Here is a 23771-nt window from a genome sequence, read left to right on the forward strand (position 1 = left end):
CCAAATCTTTCAAATGTGCTCACCCAGAGTGTATCGGTGAAGAGACAAGGTTGACATTATCCAGAGCATCTCCGGTCCAGCTGTATCTCCTCAGAGAATCATTGTCACAGTCCTTGGCCGCTGACAAATGCTATGAAAAAGACAATTAAGTCATTGGAGAAATCGAAAAGGATGTGAGACAAACACGATTCACACTGACTGTCAAATTGTGTGTCTATGTAATCAATGCAAAATAATTGTAGAGCTAAAATAATTGCACAGTAGTATAAATGGAAAATAATAAAATGATGACAACAAGTATGACAGGAAAGAACAGTGCTGAGAGGAAACGCTCGTGATGACTTCGACATCTACCTTATTGTGTTGCTCTACAAGAAAAGACCTTTCTTTACAGAGCATCTGGGGCAGCATGAAAGGAGACAAGCAGTTACTCAGCGCAGTTGTCAGTCATAACTTATAATAATGGGTCGTTCAGATTGCAGCATGTTATCAGTGGCTGTCACAGCACTGACTCTTTCACGGCTCAACAAAACACAAGCAGCTGTGCAGTTGTTGAGATTTCACACAAATACCCTAGGTTTAGCTCACTGCTTATTCTTACTGACACAAAACAGTTTAATTCAGGATGCTGCCCCTGCATGTATTTTTTCTTTTTCCACCTATTTACTGCCACCTTCTGGATCTGTGGCCAAACTAGTAGGAAGTTACGTTAGCTTGTAGTGTAGCTATAAGCTTTAAAAAACAGTTTTTTGTGTCAAAACATGTGACACATCCTGGACAGCGTGACTTTGTCCAGTACTGCTGTGATGAACTTATCTGAGGTTGAACTAAACTCCTACTTCAAGTTTCATTTTGTTCCAGGAATATGGGTAACAGTAGACAGCAGCTCTAACCACTGATATCACTTCTTCTTTCAGTGAAACATAGTCATATGGGTCAACTTAGTTCTAACACAACCACAGGTGTAAGACGAATACGGCGGAGCCTGGTTACTGGCACAACACCAGTATCAGTTTGAAACATGTGGAGACAGAACACCAGTCAAGGTAAAGACTGCAAATCTGCAGATGATTATCAGATTACCAACTGAGGCAGTGAGACAGAAAGATGGAGCAGATGCACCAGCACACCTACCATCTCCTTGTTTGTTGCCAGCATCTCCTCAATCATCATGCTGTCCCGTGTGAAGGAGCTCCGGTTCAACGTGTTGGACCTATCAGAACTGAAGGAACGCAGGCTTGGTGTGTGGTTGCCGAAGCAGTCACAGGTTACACCAAGACAATAGTCAGAGTGATGGAAAGGGGAGGTGGTGAGGAGGAGGAGAAGGAGGTGGAGGGGTTGGGAAGGGAGTGGGTGTGAAGGGCCATCAAGTGAAAGGGAAAAAAGAAAGAAACAAAAACATAAAAACATTAAGCATGCAGCTTCCAGGAACCTGACTCTGTGTCACCAGTGACAATATTACAATCACCAAGAAAAAAACAACAAATACAATATTCAAGTGCAAATGCTACAAATGTAAAAAAACTCAATGCAAATGCAATAATTTATTAACATAGGCAACAATACTCTCTAAAGGAAGGAAGTTACTTTGGAAAACTGGTCACAGCAGACATAACGTTAGAGTCTACACCTGTTTGTTTAAGCTTCTTTACCCTTTAACCAACTTTTCACAACGTCTAACACACAATATGAATGCCTGAGTGACACTGATGCACTCTGGTCAGATGGCTGAGTGATGGGCTGCTGAGAGAATGCCAATAATGGCTGTAGTGATGGTGCATTGATGGTTTGCAGAAACACCTACAGATGATGTATCTGCAACTCCCACTCACCTACTGACAAATATATACGGTATGAGGCCAACGCCGTAGGCGTCGGGGTTTTTAACACATATGTTTATGAGGCAAATAAAAAGCATTCCTCAGCAGTGACATGAGATGATGAATATTTGTTGGTAACGTCATCCACAGCTCCAACTCTGAGTTTGGCTCAAGCACAAGTAAAAAGGTGTAAACAGATCAGTCTGTCCTGTGAGTACGCCACATAAACGATATGACGTGACAAAGCTCTGCAGCTGAGGGCGGCCATGTTTCCAGCATTGTTTCTATTCGAGTCTTGTGTTATTTTTTTACCAAAAAAAGTATTTCTTCTTTACTTTACTAAAGGTGAGGTTTTCAGAAAAGATGACAAATTTCTGATAAATGAAGACTGTTCTATGAGACAAAAAGTAAAAGTGACACTTTTACTGAGTAACACTGACTAACTTTATTCATTTTAATATTAATACCTCCAACACTCTGGAGATGGGAGCAAACAAATTCATGACTATATTACATTATCTTCCATATATCTATCAAATTATATAAATATACAGCTGTTGCATCTACACATAGGACATAAAAGATATATGACTACTTATCTTTACTCTTTAAACACAGGGCAATAGAAGTATTTGTATACAACGGACACTGTGGTTCTGGTCAAAAACCATTTGATCGTTGGAGGCAGTAAAATTCCTACTGTCTGCAGATCAGGTGCCTGGAAGCTTGATAACAGAATATTTCACACACACAAAATAAAATTTTGATAAAAAATGATGCAAAGCTACAACCTTTGTGGCAAATCCACAAAGACCCAGACGTGATGAAACAGTTGCCACAGTCAAACACACACAAAAGCAAACACTGCAGGATCTTTTTCATCCAACAACAACAAAACCAAGTGAGCTTTTTTTTTTTTTTTTAACTTAATGCAAGAAACAGGAGAAAGACAACACCAGGAGTGAGCCACGTCACACCACAACGAAGCCTGATGTGAACATACAACAGTGTTAAACACAACATAAACAACTGCCCAGTGCGTCCAGGTATTAGTCAAACATACACAGGAAATATGTTAACGTTGCACCACATGACATTAATAGGGGCGGGGAGTGAAGGGGGAGGAGGAGGAGGGGAGCTCTCATCATGCCTTCAACCTTACCTGACTTTGGGACTAAGATTAGGAATGGAAATGAGGAGAGAATAGAAGAGTGTGAACAAACACAGACAGAAACAAAGAGGTGCAGAGAGGAGAGAAGCCAGAAGTTGCAGGTTGGTAGAAGGATGACAGAAGCTACAAACTGACCCAACATCATGACACGCAGCGGCTGCTCTCAGAGCAACTATGACCAGCAGTTCACTGTCTGCACACTAATGCTTTAATTACACCAACTGCAGCCATTAAGTACAGGTATTTCAGGACTCCTTTGTGTTCACAATAGCTAATAACAAGCTGAGACAGAACGGGGATTTCCTCACTCGGGTTGAACCTCGAATTATACCACTGAGTTACAGGACCCCAACGTCGACACACTCTGTCTAGGGCTAATGCTGAAAACTGTCACTGACAGTTTCAAAACACATTGAAAATAAAAATACAAATCTGTTCCAATTGCCCACTGGTGAACAAGTAAAGGAAATATCGAAACGTACTTAGTACTTATTACTTAGTAAATATTACTTATTTATTTATGTGTAATAGCCTCATGCCCCCTAAAAGGAACCCGCCCCCCACTTTGAAACCAATGGGTTATACTAATACAAATCAACATGTTCACCCTTATTGTGTAGAACATTGTAAACACTTTTACTACCAGTACTGACTGAAGTGGAAGAACTACAAACTGGACACATCACACTATCAAGCAATGCACGTGTGCTCAAGGGCACGCAATCGATCATGACTGTAATTTCCTGTGGCTGTGTGTGTGTGTCACTCTTCAGATATTCAATAATCCCCCTCACACCCTTGTTTAGTTGCAGGATTGTCAATATTTTGAAGGGAGGGGCAGGTTCAACAGCTTCAGTGCTAAACAGTGACCTTGCACCAGGCACTAGGGTAGTAAGAGCAGTTGAGTCCAGCAACAGTTAGAGCTCAATGCACTGGACAATGTCAATTTGAAATTTGATTTGCTTCTTTAATTGCTACGAAATTACTTTGGAGAGTTGTCTTGTTCAAAGACGATAAGGGCAGAAGTAACTTTTTTGCTGAGATTTTCATTTTTATCTTCATCTTCTGTGTCTTTTCTGATCTGAATATCAATGTGAAAGAGCTACCTAAACAAAGACAGGTGGATTTCCTGGAACATAACACTGGAGAGATGATTATTTATATTCATATCTGAGAGAGAGAATATGACCAAGTGTCATTCTTTATGGAGAAGTATGGGAAAAACAACACAGTTTGACTCGCTACTGTGGCTCCAGTCATAGTTATACAAACAGATAGCTGCAGCTACACAGTGTACTGTCGTTTACTGACTCTCCTTATCTTATTCATACTCTCACCTCCAATTAACACAGTACAATTCACGTCCAGTAAAACAAATTCACATCCAGTTGCCTAACACAACTCCTCAACGTTGACCATGACCTGGATGACTGAGAATCTTCATAGACAACACAGTACAATGTTGTAAAACTTTGTCAAAAAACGTTCACTGGAGCAGAAACCAACAAACATTCAAACAACATTTAAAACATGTGTGTGAACAGTTTTAAAGTAATTAAGTACTGTATCAATGTATATACATGTCTATATAACATAGATGTACATACAAAAGTCCAGTCTATACTGAACTTTATTCTTACACAGACTGATGAGTCTGGGGTCTTGTTTTTATTTAAATAAACCAACCAGAATATTTTTTCTTTGACTTTTATCTTTGGAATTATTTACTTTATTATAAAATGCTTTGAAAATCTTTTCAACCCTCTGAACATTTTTAATTAATATGACAGAATAACATTATTACACAAAGAGTAAACGAACAGGTGACACTGTGAAAGTCAGCGCCTGTCGAACATTAACGCCAGCAGGAAACATCTATACTGACGTTTCAATGAAATTCCAATTGGTTTTCAGTAATTCCATGTGTCAGACCTTAAAAATTAAAATGAATAAGAGTTACAGAATTAATTGTGTCTCACCTCTGTGACCGTGCCCCCACACTGAAGCCCATGTAGCCGTCCTGGGGGAGTGAGTCGTCCCCGAGCTCCCTCAGATCTTGGGGGGCCAGATATTTGTCTGTGTTCCCCGTCATGGCATCATCACCTGGAGGATTAGGAGCACAATGGTCCATCAGTGTTAACAGTCTGAACTTCTTCCTGACAGACCAGCTGTACTACAGTACAGTACGCATGTCCTGTACATTTGTCTCCAGTGAAAGTTTTTGTATTTTCCATGCAGACCAGACCACAGACAGCTCTGTACACACACTGATCAATGCAGCTTTGGCCCACGGCTTCTTTCCAGTCCAGTTTTTATCCAACAGTTTCACACAGTCCTGGTGTCACTGAAAGCCCTTTGTCCAGGTCCAGTAACAGTAACATAGAGGCTTCAACCAACATTACATTAAGTTAGTTCACACAAAGCCACCAATAATTACAACTGTTTTTACTCTTAAACAAAGTGAAGCTAGACTTTGAACTATTCAGACATGAGTTCAGGTGAAAAAACAAACAGAACAGCAGGAGCCTAGTTGTCATCTCAGCAAACACACCGTACAAGTCGTAAAACAGGTAGTAAAGGAGCAAAAACATACTTGACTATGCGTGCAGAAATACAGTCAACTGTGTAATATTTCCCACAAACGCACTGTAGATCCAAGCCTACTGCTGACCGGGTGAGGTGGAGGGTGAAAGAGTAGAAGAAGAAGAAGAAGAAAAAAAAGGGAAGGAGTTAAAAAAAGAAAATAGGAGAGCAAGTGCATGATGCCAGGAAGACAGAGGGGGAGAAAAGGAAGGAATTCCTTCAGCAACAAAGCAGGGGAGATCCTACCAGCACCCCAACCCTCAGAGTCCACATACCCCCACTGCTGCTGCTTCAGCGTCAACCCTCCCCCCTCAACTTTCTATCTCACACACACTTTACCAAGTCCATCTGGTGACATTCCAGTCACCATTCTGCAGGAGCCCCCGACTCCCGGGGGTAAAACTCACCTCCACACTTAAAGCACTTCATTCAGCCGGTCGTCCAGGCCAAAGGATTTTATCATTAAATTAAATAAACTTTTTTTTTCAAAAACTTCTAACCTCCCTCCAACTCTTTTGTCGCTGCCTGTCTCTCTCACTGTCTACCTCTCTTTCACAGCCCGTCGCTCACAAACAGATCGGCTTTCTCCCGCCTACCCACCGGCTCTGGGATTATCCTCGGTGTGTATGTGTGTGTTACTAAACAGACAAACTAGATCTCACCGACAGGACAGAAATAGTGAGTGTGTGACTCGGGCAAGTTGTCCAACATTTAAATGCGGTGTATGTGGTAACACATACAGTACCATATACAGTACTTCTGCTACAACCAAAAACATGGCGCCTTTTCTCACTTTTAAAACCTCTCCTGTCACTTGTTGTGTTACATTTCTCCCTTCTGTCATTTTTTTCCTTTCTCTCTCTCTCAACCATCTACTAAATATAGCTTACTTTCAAACACAAACATAAATCCTGTCGTCCAGCATGTGTGTAGCTGCAGCTGCTGCTCTGTGAGTCATCCTGCTGATATGCTTTTATCTAAAGAAAATCCATAACCAATTAGAACACAGCATGGATGGATTGATGCAGCGCCACTGTTACAGGCCATCAGAGTAGATGCAACATGTATGTACAGAATGTTAAGGACTTTCCTGACTAAAACTGTGAGAAAGTTGACAGATGTTCCATATAAAGCTGTGGTAAACGTGTTTAGTCACACAAGTGAAAGTTCATTATCCCATTATATAACACTCTTGTGGGGTTTTATTTTTTATTCATTATTATTAGTTTTCTACTTTGCTTACATTTTATTTGCTTTACTTTTTTATAGATTTTTTATTTAAAGCAGCAGGAGTTGATAAAGAAGAATCAATAATATGGTGCAGAAACAAAATATTGTCAAGGAGTGAAAGGGTTGTATTAGAATATGCTAAAAGAAGATAACTAAATATTTTCATATTTTTACTAATGTTAAGCTATCACTTTTTTTTTTTTTTGACAGCACTGCCTTACATTAAGTAGTGGTGCACTCCCTTCTATATTTAGAATATTAATGTAAAAACCCAGTCACATATAAAAACATACCAGCTTTAATATTTTTTGTATTTTTAGACTGTAGGAGTTAATAAAATATTGAATGCTGCCCCAAATACATATTCATGCAGAAGCAATATCTACTTTATAAACTTCACAACAAGGTGCCAATGCTCACAAACGCACCACAGGGTGTTTGTGTTGTTCAGGTTTCTGTCCTGGACTGTGTTTGTTATTAGAGATGTGAATCACTGCTGCTATGTGTATCACTGCATGTGTGTGTATTTTTGGATGGGAAATTAAAGAAGAGTACTTCACTAATGCTGTACGACAGCAACTGCTCATGCTTCAGTGCCTCACAGTGATGGCAAACATGCACATAAACATCCTGCAAATCCAAATTCAACTGGCTACAAAACCAAACAGACACAGTTTAGTTTCATAGGTTTAGCAGCAACAAGTCAGACTGGTTATGAGAGTTAGCCGCACTGAGGTCACTTGTTTGGAACTTACAAGAGTAGATGATGCAGATATTTTCAACTTCCTCCTCTGTTGTTAATACAAAACAGAAAATACCTTTAACAACCCAACCCAACCACAATGACATTCAGTTGTGTTTATATTTGGTAATAAATGATAAGCCTCATTTTGGAAACTTACAAACTACATATCGCAAATTTAAAGATTCTTTTTTAGTCTGAACAAGTCGAATACTTAGCTCGGCCTTGATGATGTCAAGCAAGCTGACATCATGAGCTGCAGCTCTAGACACGCTCAGCTACAATGGATGAGTGTGTATGTGTGTGTAGCCTACTCTACATAAGACAAAATCCATTACGCACCCTCAAACACGATATGCAGACAGTTGTCATAGCAACGGACAAAAATGCATATTGTCTACATTTGCAGCAGGAGAATAGTAGAGGGTTTAGAACAAACATCACAGCAGGAGAGGGTACACAAAAGGACAGCATGATTTGCCACAAATAAAGCTAGTTTACAGAGCACTGATGCTACGGTGGGTACATAAGAGTCTTGACAGCGTGAGAGCTATTTGATTTGAATAGAAAAAGAATTTGAGGACAGACAAAGTTAAGGACTGACAAGCAGAGAGTCTTAGAAAAAAAAAAATACCTTCGTCCACATCAGATAAATAGTCCTCTGTGAGCATTTCGGGAACATTGGCTTTACGGACTGTGTAAGTGGGATGGAGAAGGTTAGAAATAAAGTTAAACTCAAAAAAATATGGAAAATAATAAACATTTGTGATAAAACTCAAAGGAAAAAATGAGAAAAACAAATGAAAATGTCAAAATAGAATTTTTTTCTATACTACACTAAAGACACTTGGAAATTAATTTACATAAAATATAACCTACATTAAAAAACATGTATGCTGCTTTGTATCAGTATCAGACTTCAAAGCAAATGTGCCTCGACCTGTGACTTCTTTGGTTTTTAACTCAACCTGTTTTGCTTTGGTGACTAATGACAGCATGGAGGAAGTTGGCGACAGATTTAAAGTGACACACATTCACTTTAAATTTCCAAAACCATTCACTCACCTTCATCATCAGACATGTCCAACACCTCGTTCATGGTCTCTGGAACATTTATCTTGTGCTTTTCTGTCACGGTCTGTGAAATAGAAGCAGGCTGTGAATCACAACGGTTTTCACTGTTGAGTGGATGTTAGGGTTCAGTCAACCCCAACCACAAATAAAAGCATTTTAGCTAAAGTTAGAAAAATGCTTTAGTTGCTGATATTCCATAAAACATGTTGACAGTATTAAACTGAAAACACATAATAAAGTGTGTCGCATGTTGCTCTACTTGCTTCTTTAAAAAAAAAACATAAATGCACCTGTGTCGTTAGGGTCTCCTCAGTGACCACCTTGAGTGTGTCCACTACAGAGATGTAGCCAAGTCTCCTCGCAATGGACAGAGCACTGTTTCCATTCTGGACCAAAAATAACCAACATTCACTGTATTGTAACACATTCACTACATGTATTGTTTACATCCTAGAGGTGTGTACTCACAGCAGTTAGCTCATTGGGAGACGCTCCATAATGCAGCAGCATGTTAATGATGTGTGTGTGTCCTTGCTGTGCAGCCTGATGCAGAGGAGTGTATCCGTTCTGCATGGTTAGAAAGTATACTGATGTTCACAAGTTGTCAGATACAGTATATGGAAACGAACAGTACATTCAATGGCTTCTCTGCAGATGACAGCAAAGATCCTCAAAACCTTATGGTTACCTTTGTCTTGGCATTGACCTTGGCCTGGTTTTTGAGCAGGAAGTTGACCATCTTTGCATTCCCATAATGGCAGGCCACATGAAGAGGTGTGTATCCCAGCTGATGAAAAACAGCGTTTCTATTCAAATGTGTTTCAACATAAAGACTCTCTCTTTTTATCAGGACTCCTTATACTGGGTTGTATTTTAATATCAACTGTATTTATGCAAATACTGAAACTGATCCCAAAATTTGACCATAGAAAAACATCCAAATACATATCAAAAATACCATCGAAATGAAAAAGTCACATTCTTGCAGCTTCTTGCTAGCCAAGATTGAGTAATGTAATCACCTTGGTCTCAGGATCTATCGTCGCTCCATGGTTCACTAAAACCTCAGCAACATTGACTTTATCCTCCTGGGCTGCAAGGTGCAGTGGAGTCAAACCAGACTGGGGAAACAGGTCAACATAAAGATAAAGATAAGTAAAAACATAATAAAAATAAAAGATAAATGTAGCAATATAAGTAGCAAAGATCCACCACAAGTTAACATTTAGTTAAAGTAGTTTTTTTTCTAAATTCCTATAACCCTGAACATTTTCATTGGAAAAACCACCGTGTAGCAGCATTGGCTTCTGCTCAGGGCTCAATTACCTTATTGCCCACATTAATAGGAGCGTCACGAGCCAGCAGCAGAGTCACTATGTCCACGTTTCCTTCCTGTGCAGCCAGATGCAGTGGAGTGATGCCCTGACGCGTCACTGTGTTTGTGCAGGCGCCGTACTCCAGCAGAGTCGTGGTTATCTCCATCTGATTCTTCTTAGCTGCGATGTGCAGAGGTGTGTAACCATTCTGGGTGCAGCAGAACAGAGAACGTGATTTAATCATTTTATAAAGAGCCTAAATAGAAATTAGTTATTAGGAAATTAATAAGCTTTTCATTTTCAGTTATCTGGTTTTGAAGATATTTGTAGTGACTCACAATAACACAGTTTAGAACATGCAGATATTTACATTTTTAACCCTCCATTAAAAATCTTCTATGACAAAGCAAACATTTGGAGCATTGCTCTATGCTTTTTATTCAGGGAGTCACAATGCATCACTCCAATGAATGCAGTGTTAATGCACCTGGGTGACTGAAACTAGGTCAGTGTGTTTCCATCTCAGGTTGAGCTGTAACTGTACTGGAAAGTCACAGTTCAATACGTACCTCGGTACTGACATGACTATACGGTACAGTTTCGATACAAAATGTTGATATACACAAAAAACGGAAAAATACATATACATATGTATATATAGATAAATATACTTTACATATATACTGTATATAAAGGGTTGTGCGACTGCAAATCCACTGTCATGAAAGTCGACGTCATATAGCTGCCATGACGTAATTTATATTTTCATTCATGATTTAGTTGCTCATAAATATAATGACAGTCCTGCTGAGTCACACTTTTAGTTTTTAGATCCTGAAGCCTTCTACGATGACTAAGTTGTTGATACGAGCGAGCAGTAATTGCGTCCCACCACAATTGCGTTCCGGCAGAAGTGGGAATTCGTTCCGCTACAATTACGTATGGTTACACATGTATACTATTCGGTATGCATGTGTATTTGTACCGAATAATTCCGGGTAAATACAAGGACCATTGCAGCCCTAAGCTCGGGCCAAAGAGAGGCAAAGCCTTTGCATTAAGGACCACAGAACGTCTCCATCTTTAGCAGCACACACTTACCTTGGCAGCAGCCAGTGGTGAGGCTCCCTGGTTGAGCAGGAGCAGAGCCACCTTCTGGTTATCATAATGTGCTGCCACATGCAGTGGAGTTAGTCCACTCTGAACATATACACAAACACACATCAGCCTTGTTAGAGCGTGATAGGCAGACAGTCTGGTGCATATGCAGGTGCAGAAAAAAAATACTGTGACAGCTGTAGCTGTGAAAATTAGAATATTTTCTGTGGGAGCTCTCACTGTGTTTTTTTCTTGCTCTTGAAAAAAGTAATTTCTCAGACACATCATCTACTAACATACAAGTAAAGTCGAGGTACAGTTCCAGTTCATCTAGACGTTTTTCTTTTTGGAAAACTGCAGATTGAACTTAATGCTTTTGTGAAGCATAGTGACTGTTTCTAACTGAAGAAACTGTGTCACTGTCATTTGTGGTTATGATGCTCAACGTCAGTGTTTACTCTTTGAATGTGCCTTAAAAATTTGTACCTTCCCTGCAGCATCAGGCGGGGCATTTTTCTGCAGCAGCAGGTTTGCGACCTCAATCTTTCCATACTTTGCTGCAACATGCAGAGGAGTGAATCCCTTCTGCAGACAAACAACCATTGAACAAAACAATATATACCCAAAGTTAATGGAGACATGATTGGAGTAGCTATCAAAATACTCACTAATTAGTGGCTGTTCTTCTTTTTTATGTTATGTGCATGCCTACTCAATAGAAACATGTGTTTCTGATTGTTCAAACTGACTCATTTGCAGTCTTCCAAAATGACAACATGGGGAAGTAATTACTTGAAATAATAAAACACCAAACGACCCAGGGTGTGGAAGCAGGACGGAGTTTTTGTGTGTTGCATCAGATATTTCGGTCATGAGGGACCACAAAGAAAAGACTTCTGAGCAGGCAGACTCACGTCTGTGTTCACTCTCTCCCCAACATAAAAGTGAAGAACAGTGTTGTCCCAAGACTTGACAGAATCCAGACTACAGTCTTGATTCAAGACCAAATATATGGAGGTGGTGGAACGACAATTACAAAATTTTAGTATTATTAGAGTATTTCTGTGAAATGATTATATAGCAGAGTACTTTATCACGTTACATTTTTGGCACTCGGTACTAACCCTAACACATGATTTTTAGACACACACGGGAACTCCATATAGAAAGACCGTACAGTAAACACTGGAACGTGAACTTTGTAAGGCAAAGGCAATAACCACTGCACCACTTTGTGGCCCACCTGAGGATGTCCTAAATTTATAACGTCCTTGCCAGCACTATTCTACTGTGTTAGCTCAAACTATCAATAACTGCTGTAGCTGCTAGAAAGACCTTTAGGAGACAAACAACCATTTAATTTTGAAGACATAAAATATTAGGGGGAAAAAAAAATATTAATATAACTGACAGCGAAATGCTGTGCTGGAATACTTGAAGGACTTACAAACTGAACGTGATCCATTTAATGGAAACACCATTTTTGGATCATTTTGGATCTGACCTGATCCCCATGAAGAAAACTGGCAGAAGTTAGTTTCTGCCAAAGGGAACGTAAGAGTCGATGCCAAAAACACCCAAATTATACATTTCATCATCTCCTGCAGGACTTCGTCACTGCTATAAAATCATCATTATCACAGTAACTGAGGGCTCAGGGAGCATTAATAGCAGAAATAAATCAAAATACAAATTTTACCCACTAGTTTTTCCACTTTTACTTCCGATTATATTGTAAACAACAGTCCAAAAAGCTGTCATGGTTTTGTGTTTTCTTCTTGAGTGGAAACACTTCAACTAATCTCCAGAGACTAAATTTACGGCACAGAGCGATGTGCAGCCTGTTCCTAGCTTTTTTCTCCGTCCAGCCAACTGCACCACTATATTAGGGGCTTTCCATGGAGAGATATAATCTGAGGTCATAAAACACTCCACTGCTGTTTAAACTGATGCTTGGAGTAATGCATAATGAAAACTGAGCCCCATCTGAAGTAATAACTCCTCCAGGAACCTCCAGTACTGAAGAGTATTTTTTTTGGCTGGTGATGATTCATGTCCTCCACTGGCAGACACTCAGCTGTAGCTGGTGTTTTCCTATCACTTTGACTTAACAAACCTAACTGGAAGTTGTCATTTATAAACCAGTTTATTGCTTTACTCATTTGTCTGCACTTAACATTATTCTGTCAAGAACTCAACACTAATATGAATTCCTCTCCACGTATCAAATGTCATATATATTTTTGTATTTCACCTTGGTAGTGATGCCCAGACTGGCTCCCTGGTCCAGTAGAGCTGTAGCCACATCTCGGTGTCCTTCTCTAGCGGCCAAGTGTAACGGTGTGTAACCAGTGCTGGTGGTGGCGTCTGGACAGGCTCCGCTGGCCAAGAGCTGCTGGACAATGTCTTGTTTACCCAGGCGGCTGGAGATGTGCAGAGGAGTCTGGTCGTCCTGGTGGACGAGGACAAACATGAGAGTGGTCTTTCATAGTCATGTCATGTGTGTCCATGTCAGACTTTAATGTTTCGACATATACTTCTTACAACTGCAGTAAAATAACACAAACCAACATAACACATTAGCTTCAGTCTCACTGCACCACTGAGAGGTTACAGCGAGTTCACGTTCCACATTAATTCATGTCCGGGAACGACATTCTGCAATCACACAGGATCACAATCGGTACTAGGGTACCGGTAGTTGGTTTTGGAGTCTTGATAACCTCAGTCTTTGGTTTGGAACCTGTCAGACACGATCCTACCTTGGCTTTGGCATCAACTCGAGCTCCATTCTGGATCAGATATCGGACCACGTTGGACTGTCCTGCCCTGGCTGCCATGTGAAGGGCTGTCTCTCCCCTCTGCAAACAAACAGACACACACAGGAAAAACACAGGGTTAATACTCAATAGTTCATCATACTTTTGTTTTTTCATTACATGCACCTTCAGTCAACTTTAACAGAGAAAAAGACGGAGAGACAGGGAGCAATAGAGACCCCCGTTTTCTCCACACCCCACTCACCATAATGATGTCACAAAATAGCCTGTTTCTACGGTAACCTGCCCACAGAGACAGTGTGGGCGACCAAATAGTTGGGGTTTAAGGGTAGAGTGAGCTGAAACTCTTCCCCCTCTCTACGTAATCACCCTCATTTCCCATCTATGTCTCTTCCCTCGGACTTTTTCATTTTCAGACAATTGCAACACAAAGAAGAAAAAAAAGAAGGACAGAAAGGCCATAAACTCACCACATTGCTTGTGTTTGGTGAAGCTCCGTGGTTAATCAGCTGGTGGACAATGTTTTCATGTCCCATAAATGCTGCGACGTGGATTGGAGTCAGACCAGACTAAAAAAAACAAAAAAACAAAAAAACAAAAAACAAACAGGGGGGAAACATTCTGTGAGAACCAGAGGCTTTGTGGCACAATTTTAAGATTTATAGTTTTCCACAGTTGGCCTGCTGTAGTCTGCTGTGCCACACACACAGTGGTGTGGAAAACACTCAGACTTCAAAGCATTGGGTCTTTCATCAAGTATTAATAAAGTCCAACAGTTTCTGCCAGGCGAAGTAAAACAGCCACAGGATGAAAAAGTCAAAACCCACCATATAGAAAAGCTGCCAAAAGACTGAAGTAATACTTCAAAACCTTTAATCAAAGTCAAATGGGAGTTTTAACTATTACTTGTGAAATCATCATGTAATGAAACAAAAAAACAGTCTTAGTGTCAAGAACTGGACTCTTGAAAGATACAGCCTGCCTGTGCCTGTGTGGGGAAAGAAGGGTGAGGCATAATCCACTGTCCCACAGGGAAATGTGGGAGGTGGGAGGAAAATGCGGTGTGGATGCTTCAGTGCAAACAGAACAAATCTAAAGCAGTCAGTGGGAGAGAAGTGTTTGATTTTCCAACACAAACAACAAAGACAAGCACACTTAACAAATGGGTTTCTGCACAAGGGTTAATTTGACTGGTATCCACTGTACTGGATCATAAATCACATACGAAATCTGTGTAGTAAACCAAAGACTGGCTTCACAAATTCACCAGAAACAATGGACCGGACACCAACTGTCATGTTTTGCAGCATCATCTTATCACAGCGATGCTTCAATATCTTAAAACAAAGTAAGACTTTCACAAGTACAAAAATCAATAATTGTTATTAAATTTCAGATTTGTTTTAACTATGAATAATATGAATGAGTGTGAGAATTCTGAGGTTATAAACAGAGTGAGATGAAGTTTGTTCAATGACATAAATAACATAATATACAATTCTACCATGAGTAGATTAAAATGAAATTACATTAAGGTTCATTACTGTTAGCCCTTGAAAAAAAGAAAACTTTTCTGACTGCAACTACAGACCGCTGGGTCAACAACAGGATCCGCTAAATGTCACTAATGAGACTCATTTACTATGATTACAGGCAGTGAGTGCACACATACCTCAGTGACAGCCTGTATGGATGCCCCGTGCTTCAGCAGCAGCTCCATCACCTTCACTCTGTTCTTCTTACAGGCAATGTGCAGCGGAGTGAAACCATTCTAAAAAAAATGAAAACAACACAAAAATAAAAACATCTGCTGGAACAAAAATAGTCCACGAACTGAGTGGGAGTTTATGAGAGTGAAGTTCTTGCACAACCAGCAGAAGACGGATCTGGAAGAATCTCCTCATGTACTGTAAAACCAAAGGGAACCTCCAGTCTTTTATTCTCCTCCCTCTCTCTAACTCCTTCTATTAACCCCTCAGTATTCAGCCCAGACCAGCATGTGTGGAAATAATTGACTTAAAAAAAAGGAAACTTTTTTCTGCAATGAAGCAGATACTTTTTCTTTACTACTCACTCGTGTCTCGCCAGCTCAGTCTCTGCCCCCTCCCTCTCTCCCTCTCTCTCCACCTCCTGTCTTTGAGGTTTCTGGCTCCGTCCTATGACTTCATTTTCCTTTTCCATGTCTTTTTTTCTCCTTCTTTTCTGATTCTCTCTGCTCATTAAGTCCCAGAGCTCTAACCCCACCCAGACTTCTCCCATTACAGAGCTGATACCAGTCTTTTAATGCCAAACACACCACAGACATGTGAACTACAGAGCTGAAGCTTTAGCATCACACACACTTCATTCATATTTTTCCTCCATGTATCCATCACAGTTTTCCACTTTTTTTCATGCTAGCAACTTAAGTTTTGTGTAATGTGCGAAAAAGGAAAACGAAGAAATTCGAGAGTTCTATTGATGAAGATGTAAAACTAGGCCCAAACACGAAAACCATGGAACCAGAAGATAACGCTGATTGACAAGTGTGAACATCCTCACCAGTGCCTTGGCATTAGGGTTGGCCTTCTTGTCCACTATGACCTTTGCCACCTTGTAGTGCCCACAGTGGGCAGCGACATGCAGAGCTGTCAGGTAATCATTGGTCACGTCGTCTACAGGCACGTCATGGTGCAGCAGCAGCTGGACACAGTTAAGGTGGTCGCCCTGCGTCGCCATGTGGAGTGGAGATAGACCATTCTAGAAGGAAATCACACAAAGTTGAAACTAAATCTTAAATAAAACTTTTATGATTATGAATAGTCGTACATTAGTTCACAGAAAAGAACTGTGATTAGCTGTGACAGTAAGTGTGTACCTTGGTCTTGGACAGTATCGGAGCTCCTCTGTTCAGCAGCATCTCCACCACCTGCTCATGACCGCTCCTGGCTCCACAGTGGAGAGGAGTCAGACCGTCCTGAGTGAACACAGTTTTCTCAATATTTGGTCAACTACTACTTATTTCAACAAAAGATTTTCTCTATTTTTTGCCAAACTGTATCTATTTACAGCAATATCTGCGGGACACTTTGACCTAGAACCTCATTCAATCCTGACCAACACATATGCATGTATACCTTGGTCCGTGCATCTATCTTGGCTCCTCTCTCCAACAGCAGCCGCACCATGTTGCTGTTTCCACGTTTGGACGCCACGTGCAGTGGTGTGATGTCATTCTGCAAAGACAGAAAAACCTCAGTCTTCAGTTTCTGCGTGGAGTGGCTTTATATTTATCACAGAACATGCTGACATCTCCACCACGTGTGTTTTCACCTACCCTTGCTTTAAAGTCCACAGCTGCCCCTCTGTTCAGCAGCAGAGTCGCTACGTTGATATTGCCGTAATGAGCAGCAATATGAAGAGGAGTGAAGCCACTCTGAGTCACAAACAGACAGAAGAAGGGTTTATTGGCAAGAAAGAAAAGTCAACACACTCACACGACGTGAGCAAAGCATGATCACACATCACACATCACACAGAGTAGCATTAGGGTAGCAGCAAACTAGGTAGCACAGCAAAACAGGAAAAAGCACTAGTCAAACATGCTTTAAAAAAATAAATGTTAGCCTGAAATTAAAAAATAAAGTCTTTGGATATTTCAGCTAAATGACTTTCTGGCCTAACCACTGCTGTGTTTTTGATTAACCTAACTTTTTTGGTATCATGAACTCTGATTTGTTTACCTTTAATGCGATGTTAAAATTCAGCTTTTTAACTGAAGCAAATAAAGAGTGTGCTGCAACAAGAAAAATAAACATTGGATATTAAAGCATTTGTCTTAAAGCAATGAGAACCAAAGGGGTTTTTCTGTTCAACGTGCAACTTTAAGTAGTGAGGACTAAATTGGGATCTCATTACAGAGAGGCACAACCAAATACAGGGGAAGGCAAAAAGGGGAGAAAATAAAAATTGACCAGATCGAAAGCCAACTTCAACCAAAGGTGAATCTCATTTGTTGTCATTTACACCAAAAATCTACTGAACATATAGATTGGAGAAAAAAACTTTTTAAACATTACACAACAGGTTATGCCACTGAAGGTCAACTGGAATGCTCATATTTATGATATTTTATCTCATAGAATGTTGTGTTTGACTGTGTTAAATAAAAAAACCAAAAAACTTTTACATGGAATGGATTTCATATTTCAGGACCTTTTAGTGTTAATGAAATTCTGGTGGTTTTTTTTATTATACTTCTGTCCTGAGGCTGCAAACGCAGGCAACGCAGGTGAAGTGCTGTGAGCAGTGAAAGCATTCATGCCAGCATTTAGGCCACATGCCAGCAGACAGAAGGCTTTGCTCCGCAACGGTGAACATGAGTGAACAAAGTAGAAGTAGAAGAATTAGGTGGAGAGGGGAGAAAAGGAGAGGAGTGGAGAGGAGAAGAAAGGAGTGGAGAGTGGAGGAAAGGACAGGGAAGGAGAGGAGAGAAAAGAAAATGTACCTCTGTTGTTCTATTCACCATCATCTAGAAAGAAAACAGGAAAAAAGGGGGAGTGATGGGGTAAAATATAAGAAGAGGGAGCAGAAGGAGGAGCCGGAGGAAGAGAAGGAGGAAGAAAGAATGGGGTGGTTAGTGCACCACAACAATACCAACAACACCATGGCTGCACCAAGCTGTAGGATGAGCATGATATGGCTGGAGACAATGACAATAAGTACGGGGCGATGAGGAGACCCTCATGTGTCCCAATTGTCCAGGACTTTACTTTTCTAAAAGATGTAACTGTTGTCTTGTCGTCAGGAGTCTATGTGGGTAAATTGTACATTTGTTCCACAGAAACCAAATCGAAAAGGCAACTGAACTCTGGTCTCCTAAACAGACAGCTTACCTTCGACTCTACATCTGCGTTGTGGTCGCTCTGCAGGAGGAGGGCGGCGGCCTTCGTGTCGTCCTTCCGTGCAGCGATGTGCAGAGCAGGGAGGCGGACTTTCCCTTTGGTGTCGTTTTCCAGCAGGAGGGAAACTACCTGGTCGTGACCCTGTTGTAACGCCACCGCCAGAGGAGTGAAGCCGTCCTGAAACAGCAGGACAGTTATTCTAACTGTCAACAAACTGTGACTGTTTCAAGTTTACTCTAAAATAAAACAGTTTTTCCTGGAATATTTTTACATGGTCTAATGTTGAATCAGTAGAAAAGCCCATGAGTCCGGCATATGTTACAGAGAAGGAAGAAATAATGGAGGCCTTTTACTCTCCTCTTACATATAATCAATACAACCATGATATCCTGACATCCAGACTCTGATCATCAGATGAATGTATAATGGAAATAACCCTTGTTGGAAATCCTACACTGCAAACTAATACCAAAGTGTAGGACGGTGTGTATACCAGCAAATGAAATCACACATTGATTTATACACACAGACAGAATGATAAATGAAAAAGAAAACAGAAACGAGTTGAAGCAGCAGCGCCATGCATGACTCGTCGGAAATGTGTGTGTGTGTGTGTGTGTGTGTGCTTCAGAATGCTGATAAAACAATCTCAGCATCGAATTGAGACAGATTCTCTGTGACATTCTTCAACAGGGGACCACGACCCCAGAGGTTCATGGAGGTACTACAAGGGTGGTCAAATATGAAAAAAAAATTGAAATATAAACATGAATAGATGTGAATCTGTGCATTATTTAAATCACTCAGTATTGAATGCAAAACACCAAAGTTCAGTTATATATGACACTTAACCTAGTTTGATATAAACACTATTCTTTTTCCAGAACATATAGGGTCTGTGCTTCATTGTCTCAAAATAAAAAAAAGGAAGAAAGAATACCTCCATGCTATGGTTTACACAGAAACAATTCCAAACATGAATGTGGCCTACAAAGTGGTTTATATACTTTTGGATGAGTGAAGCAGCCTAAATAGCCCTCCTGTGTTGTCAGATTCAGGAGGAAACAGTCCTAAAAATACCTCCACTGATTAGAGCAGCAGAAAGCCAGTCACAGAGAGATAAGGACGTGTGATGAGACAGCAGAATGCAGAATGACTAAAAAAAAAAAAAAAAATCAAACAACTATTGTGTATTCTATTTAAAGCAAATACAGATCAGATACAAATACCACAACAAAAACTTGAGGAGCATCAGAGGCAACAGAGTTCACAGGAACAAAGGATTCTTTTGACCTGTTCTTTTTTTTTCATGAAATATTGAATATGAATTATTAAATAACCAGAGTTGCTTGCAACATGGATATACGTTTCCCCACATGAATAATTCAACTGTGCCTCCCACAAGCAAGGCCTGCCTGGAGAAGCATAGGAAGCAGAAGAGTGCGAGGATTAAGAAAAGAAACTGAGGAAAGGTGCAAGGAGCAAGGAGAGGAGACAAAGAAGTGAACCAGGGGAAAAAGAAAACTCTGATTCAGGGGATGTTTTTTTCCATTTCTTTGTTTGTTTGTTCGACCAGACAAGAGCCACATATGTGCAGTACTGCCTCCCACCACCAGGAGAATCACAACAAAAAAACTATTTCTTTCAGATACGTCTGTACACACAAAAATGAATTATAGACACACTCACAACACCAAACTATATACTGAGGAGTAAGCAAATTGGAGCAGTACTTTCAGGGCTGGCTTTCAGACATTTGCCACCCAGAGTTTTGATGGATGGCAGCACAAAGGAGGAGCAGCAGAGAGGGACAGGAAGATTTCCTGAGGGGATTCAGTGAGGAGACGATGAAAAGGAGCGGATCTCAAATTATTTTCAGGGCCTGTCCTGTGATTGTTGTATCCAATACTGCCTGCAGTGGGTGGAGTGTATTTGACTGCTGTGATCTGCTCTTCTGAGATTACATGGGATGAATAAAAGTTTGTCAGAGCAGGTGGAGATGTCACGTCCTGGGAACTATCTATTCCTTAATAACATGATCCAGGAAAGCCTTTTCAAAACACTGGTCTGAGATCCAACGATGGATCACAGATACTATATCTTGGGTCTTCAATTATATTGTACATATTTTGTTGATGTTTTAGATGAAAATTTTTTTTTTTCTTTGGTGACCACTGCCTGTCAAATTTTGGGCCCTTAGGCCCCCTTGAGGTCATGAGTTGTTACTACTGTGGTGACTATTATAAAAGATGTGATGATGGATATAAACAATTTTCTTTCATATCCAATCCTGGCTCGGTCAGGGATTCATCTTGACTCGTGTTTGACTGAACTGGTTTAATTTGATTGATTTTTTTTTTTCTCACTTCACTGTTGTGATGGGAGTAGTTGGCGTCTGCTGCTCCTCCTCAAAATGACAGATTGTTCTGGAAAACACTCACAATGTTTCACTCGCTTGTGCTACAGATGTATGACAGCTGCTTTGCCAGAAGGTAATTTCTCTGGATGGCCAAGGTCACGCCTCCACATTACTGCTGACGCTCACTCCGTCTCTGAGATCTTTATTAACTCATCCACCATGGACTGTAAACACTGAGATAGCTGTAAACAATGACTTGACTGTATTGTATGTTATTTAGCCTTCGTCTCCTAAAATGAGCCTGTGGTGACAGGCACCTATTTACCACCAACTTCACAGGCACTGTGGCTGCAGGGTAATTGTAGGGAGGCTAAATGAGGGCTGGGATAAGAGCAGCTATCAGAAGCTGTGTCAGACTCATGAGTGTGTGCAAACAGCAGTTAAGGCCATACAGTCTGTGTAGCCTATTATCCAACTATTGTGCCGGCGGTTATTTACCTCGGTGGCGATACTCTGGCTCGAGCCGTTGTCCAGTAGAAACTGCACCACGTCCATGTGGTTTTCCTGTGCTGCCATATACAGCGGAGTGAAGCCATTCTGGGAAACAAGAGGAAAAAAAACAACAATGGGTCAGACCTGCTATTATCACGATGATGTGGGTCTTGTTTTAGGGACTAAACCATCAGTAGGTCAAATGTGAGACTAAACATCCTGATTGGTATTTTGGTATTTAGCCATGGAGAAATACTGTTGTGAAAACAAATACGTTATCTGGTGATTTAATGTTCAATTTTATATGATTTTACATGACATGAACTGAGCCTTTCCAACAGTACGTAGTATAATGAAGTACATATAAAAGAGGGAACTACATTTAAAGAACAACCAAATCTATAAAGACACACTTTTTCTTTTCTAATCATTGTATATGAAATGCTGATATATTTTATCATGTAACAGTGAAAGTTCTTTTAGCAGCTAGAGAAGAAATTTGTACATCAGGCACATTTGTATACTTAGCATGTAGTGTGGATAGTACTAATCTGTATCACAGTTCAAGTCACGTACAGTAGTGGAAGCGGGGAGTAACCCGGGGCACATAACAATATTATGATAATCCACACAATCAGAAACATTTGGACTCGGATAGCAGGATGTCTCTATGTAGAACCACAGAGCGCGTCTTTCTCTTTTCCGCATTTGAGTCCTCATAAGGAGATGAGATAAAGGGATAAGTCATATTTAAATAATATAATAAAAAAAGACCAACTAAATCCAATCCAAAAAAAAGAAGTATTTATCATTCCATGAAGGAGTCCAACAAGTATGAGGCAGACAGTCAGGCATTTGAGGGAGGCTGTAGAAAAATCATTTAAACTCCATCAGGTTACATAGGCTGTCTACTTGTTTTTTTATTTTATTTTAACTGACACTTGGCCATCAAGAAGTACATACTGTCACCTCTGCACATACCTCACACCTGATAAGAGCAGAGATAGCATGTGGTCTAGAACTGCAGCTGAAAAAGGACTTCATGTCTGTGTGTGTGTGTGGCCATGAAAACTCAGCTCCACAGCAGTAAGAATATCAAAAAGAATCATCAGCCTCAAAAAACAAATCTCCCTTTTCTCTTATCTGTGTATGTGAATGTCATCATTCCCAGTGTGGCCCAGACCAAGGACACAGTGCAGAAAAAACTAACCTGCTGTTTACTGACCACAACATCAATGAGATGAGATTGCATTTCGCTATGTTTCACAAAGTGAAATACAATCTCACACTGCAGTACAGGGCAGGAATGACAGTATAGACAGCAGATTTGGTCTGGTAACATGTACTGTAGTATGTGTGTGTATGTGTGTATGTACCTGAGACTGGGCATTAACGTTGGCTCCATGTGTGACAAGTTCCTTCACCACATCTGTCTGCCCCGCAAGAGACGCTATATGAAGAGCTGTGTTTCCTTTCTGTCAAAGAAAATCAGAGTTATAGTTTAAGAAAATATTCTTTGAGAACATAAAATGTATAGTTGAAATGCTGCATTCCTTTGTATCATGAGTATAGTGTTTTACCTAAACCAGAAAATGGCAGGTGGCTTAAAGACAGCAAAAATAGACAAACAAATGGACTAAAAAGTGACTGAGACAAAAACTCACAAAATGTACTGCAAAAATAAAAAGTGGAAGTTCATTAACGTTGCCTAGAAATGTTTGGAATCCTCATGAATATTGAACACAGCAAAAACCACAAACACAAGTAGAGTAAAGTAGAGTCTAGAATAAGCACTACTCCACTACGTTCACAGGGGAATGTGAGGTTCAGTATCTTGCCCCAAGGACACCTTAGTGTGCAGACAGGAGAAGCCAGGGATCGAGTGGCTGACCTTTTGGTTGGAGGACACATTTCTTTACCTCCTGAGCCACAGTGGGTGGAATCATGTTCTCCTCCTCTAACATAGTACCTGTGACTTCGTTCCTAGCTTTTCTGACTGCAAGGGTACAGCAAGGTGGAAACCAGTGAACACATATCACATGACTCTAGTGTATGAATGAAAGAGAAGGTGAGCTGACAGGGAATCAGTTAGAAACTGTGTTCTGACCCTGAGGATAAAAAAAAAAAGTGCAGTGAGAACACGTTGCGTGTACGTAGGCCTGTCGTAGCTGCACCTGTTGTACTGGACACAGCCTCAGTAAGTAGCAGCTGTTGCTCCGTTGT

General features: G+C 40.5%; 1 protein-coding gene across 24 annotated transcripts in view; it reads right to left on the minus strand.

Moving 5' to 3' along the window:
• LOC103381653 (ankyrin-3) overlaps positions 1–23771 on the minus strand; it is a 94547-nt gene that overhangs the window by 30327 nt on the left and 40449 nt on the right. For 9 of the 24 annotated variants that reach the window (XM_025057996.1, XM_025057993.1, XM_025057992.1 and 6 more), the window contains exons 4-28: positions 22925–23023; positions 21555–21653; positions 18689–18874; positions 18301–18324; positions 17131–17229; positions 16931–17029; positions 16672–16770; positions 16356–16553; positions 15487–15585; positions 14285–14383; positions 13797–13895; positions 13289–13486; positions 11521–11619; positions 11038–11136; positions 9947–10144; positions 9643–9741; positions 9309–9407; positions 9089–9187; positions 8911–9006; positions 8612–8684; positions 8181–8240; positions 7560–7595; positions 4971–5094; positions 1135–1237; positions 24–130 (exon numbers count right to left, since the gene is read on the minus strand). In XM_025057996.1, the coding sequence (XP_024913764.1) occupies positions 24–130; positions 1135–1237; positions 4971–5094; positions 7560–7595; positions 8181–8240; positions 8612–8684; positions 8911–9006; positions 9089–9187; positions 9309–9407; positions 9643–9741; positions 9947–10144; positions 11038–11136; positions 11521–11619; positions 13289–13486; positions 13797–13895; positions 14285–14383; positions 15487–15585; positions 16356–16553; positions 16672–16770; positions 16931–17029; positions 17131–17229; positions 18301–18324; positions 18689–18874; positions 21555–21653; positions 22925–23023 (2690 nt within the window). Of the gene's footprint in view, positions 1–23; positions 131–1134; positions 1238–2982; positions 2995–4970; positions 5095–7559; positions 7596–8180; positions 8241–8611; positions 8685–8910; positions 9007–9088; positions 9188–9308; positions 9408–9642; positions 9742–9946; positions 10145–11037; positions 11137–11520; positions 11620–13288; positions 13487–13796; positions 13896–14284; positions 14384–15486; positions 15586–16355; positions 16554–16671; positions 16771–16930; positions 17030–17130; positions 17230–18300; positions 18325–18688; positions 18875–19777; positions 19993–21554; positions 21654–22924; positions 23024–23771 lie in introns of those variants that run through there. The other 15 variants (XM_025057991.1, XM_025057998.1, XM_025057999.1 and 12 more) reach the window with 12 other exon arrangements.

The sequence above is a fragment of the Cynoglossus semilaevis genome, chromosome 8 (genome assembly GCF_000523025.1).
Source record: "Cynoglossus semilaevis isolate Cse_v1.0 chromosome 8, Cse_v1.0, whole genome shotgun sequence".
NCBI classification, from domain to species: domain Eukaryota; kingdom Metazoa; phylum Chordata; class Actinopteri; order Pleuronectiformes; family Cynoglossidae; genus Cynoglossus; species Cynoglossus semilaevis.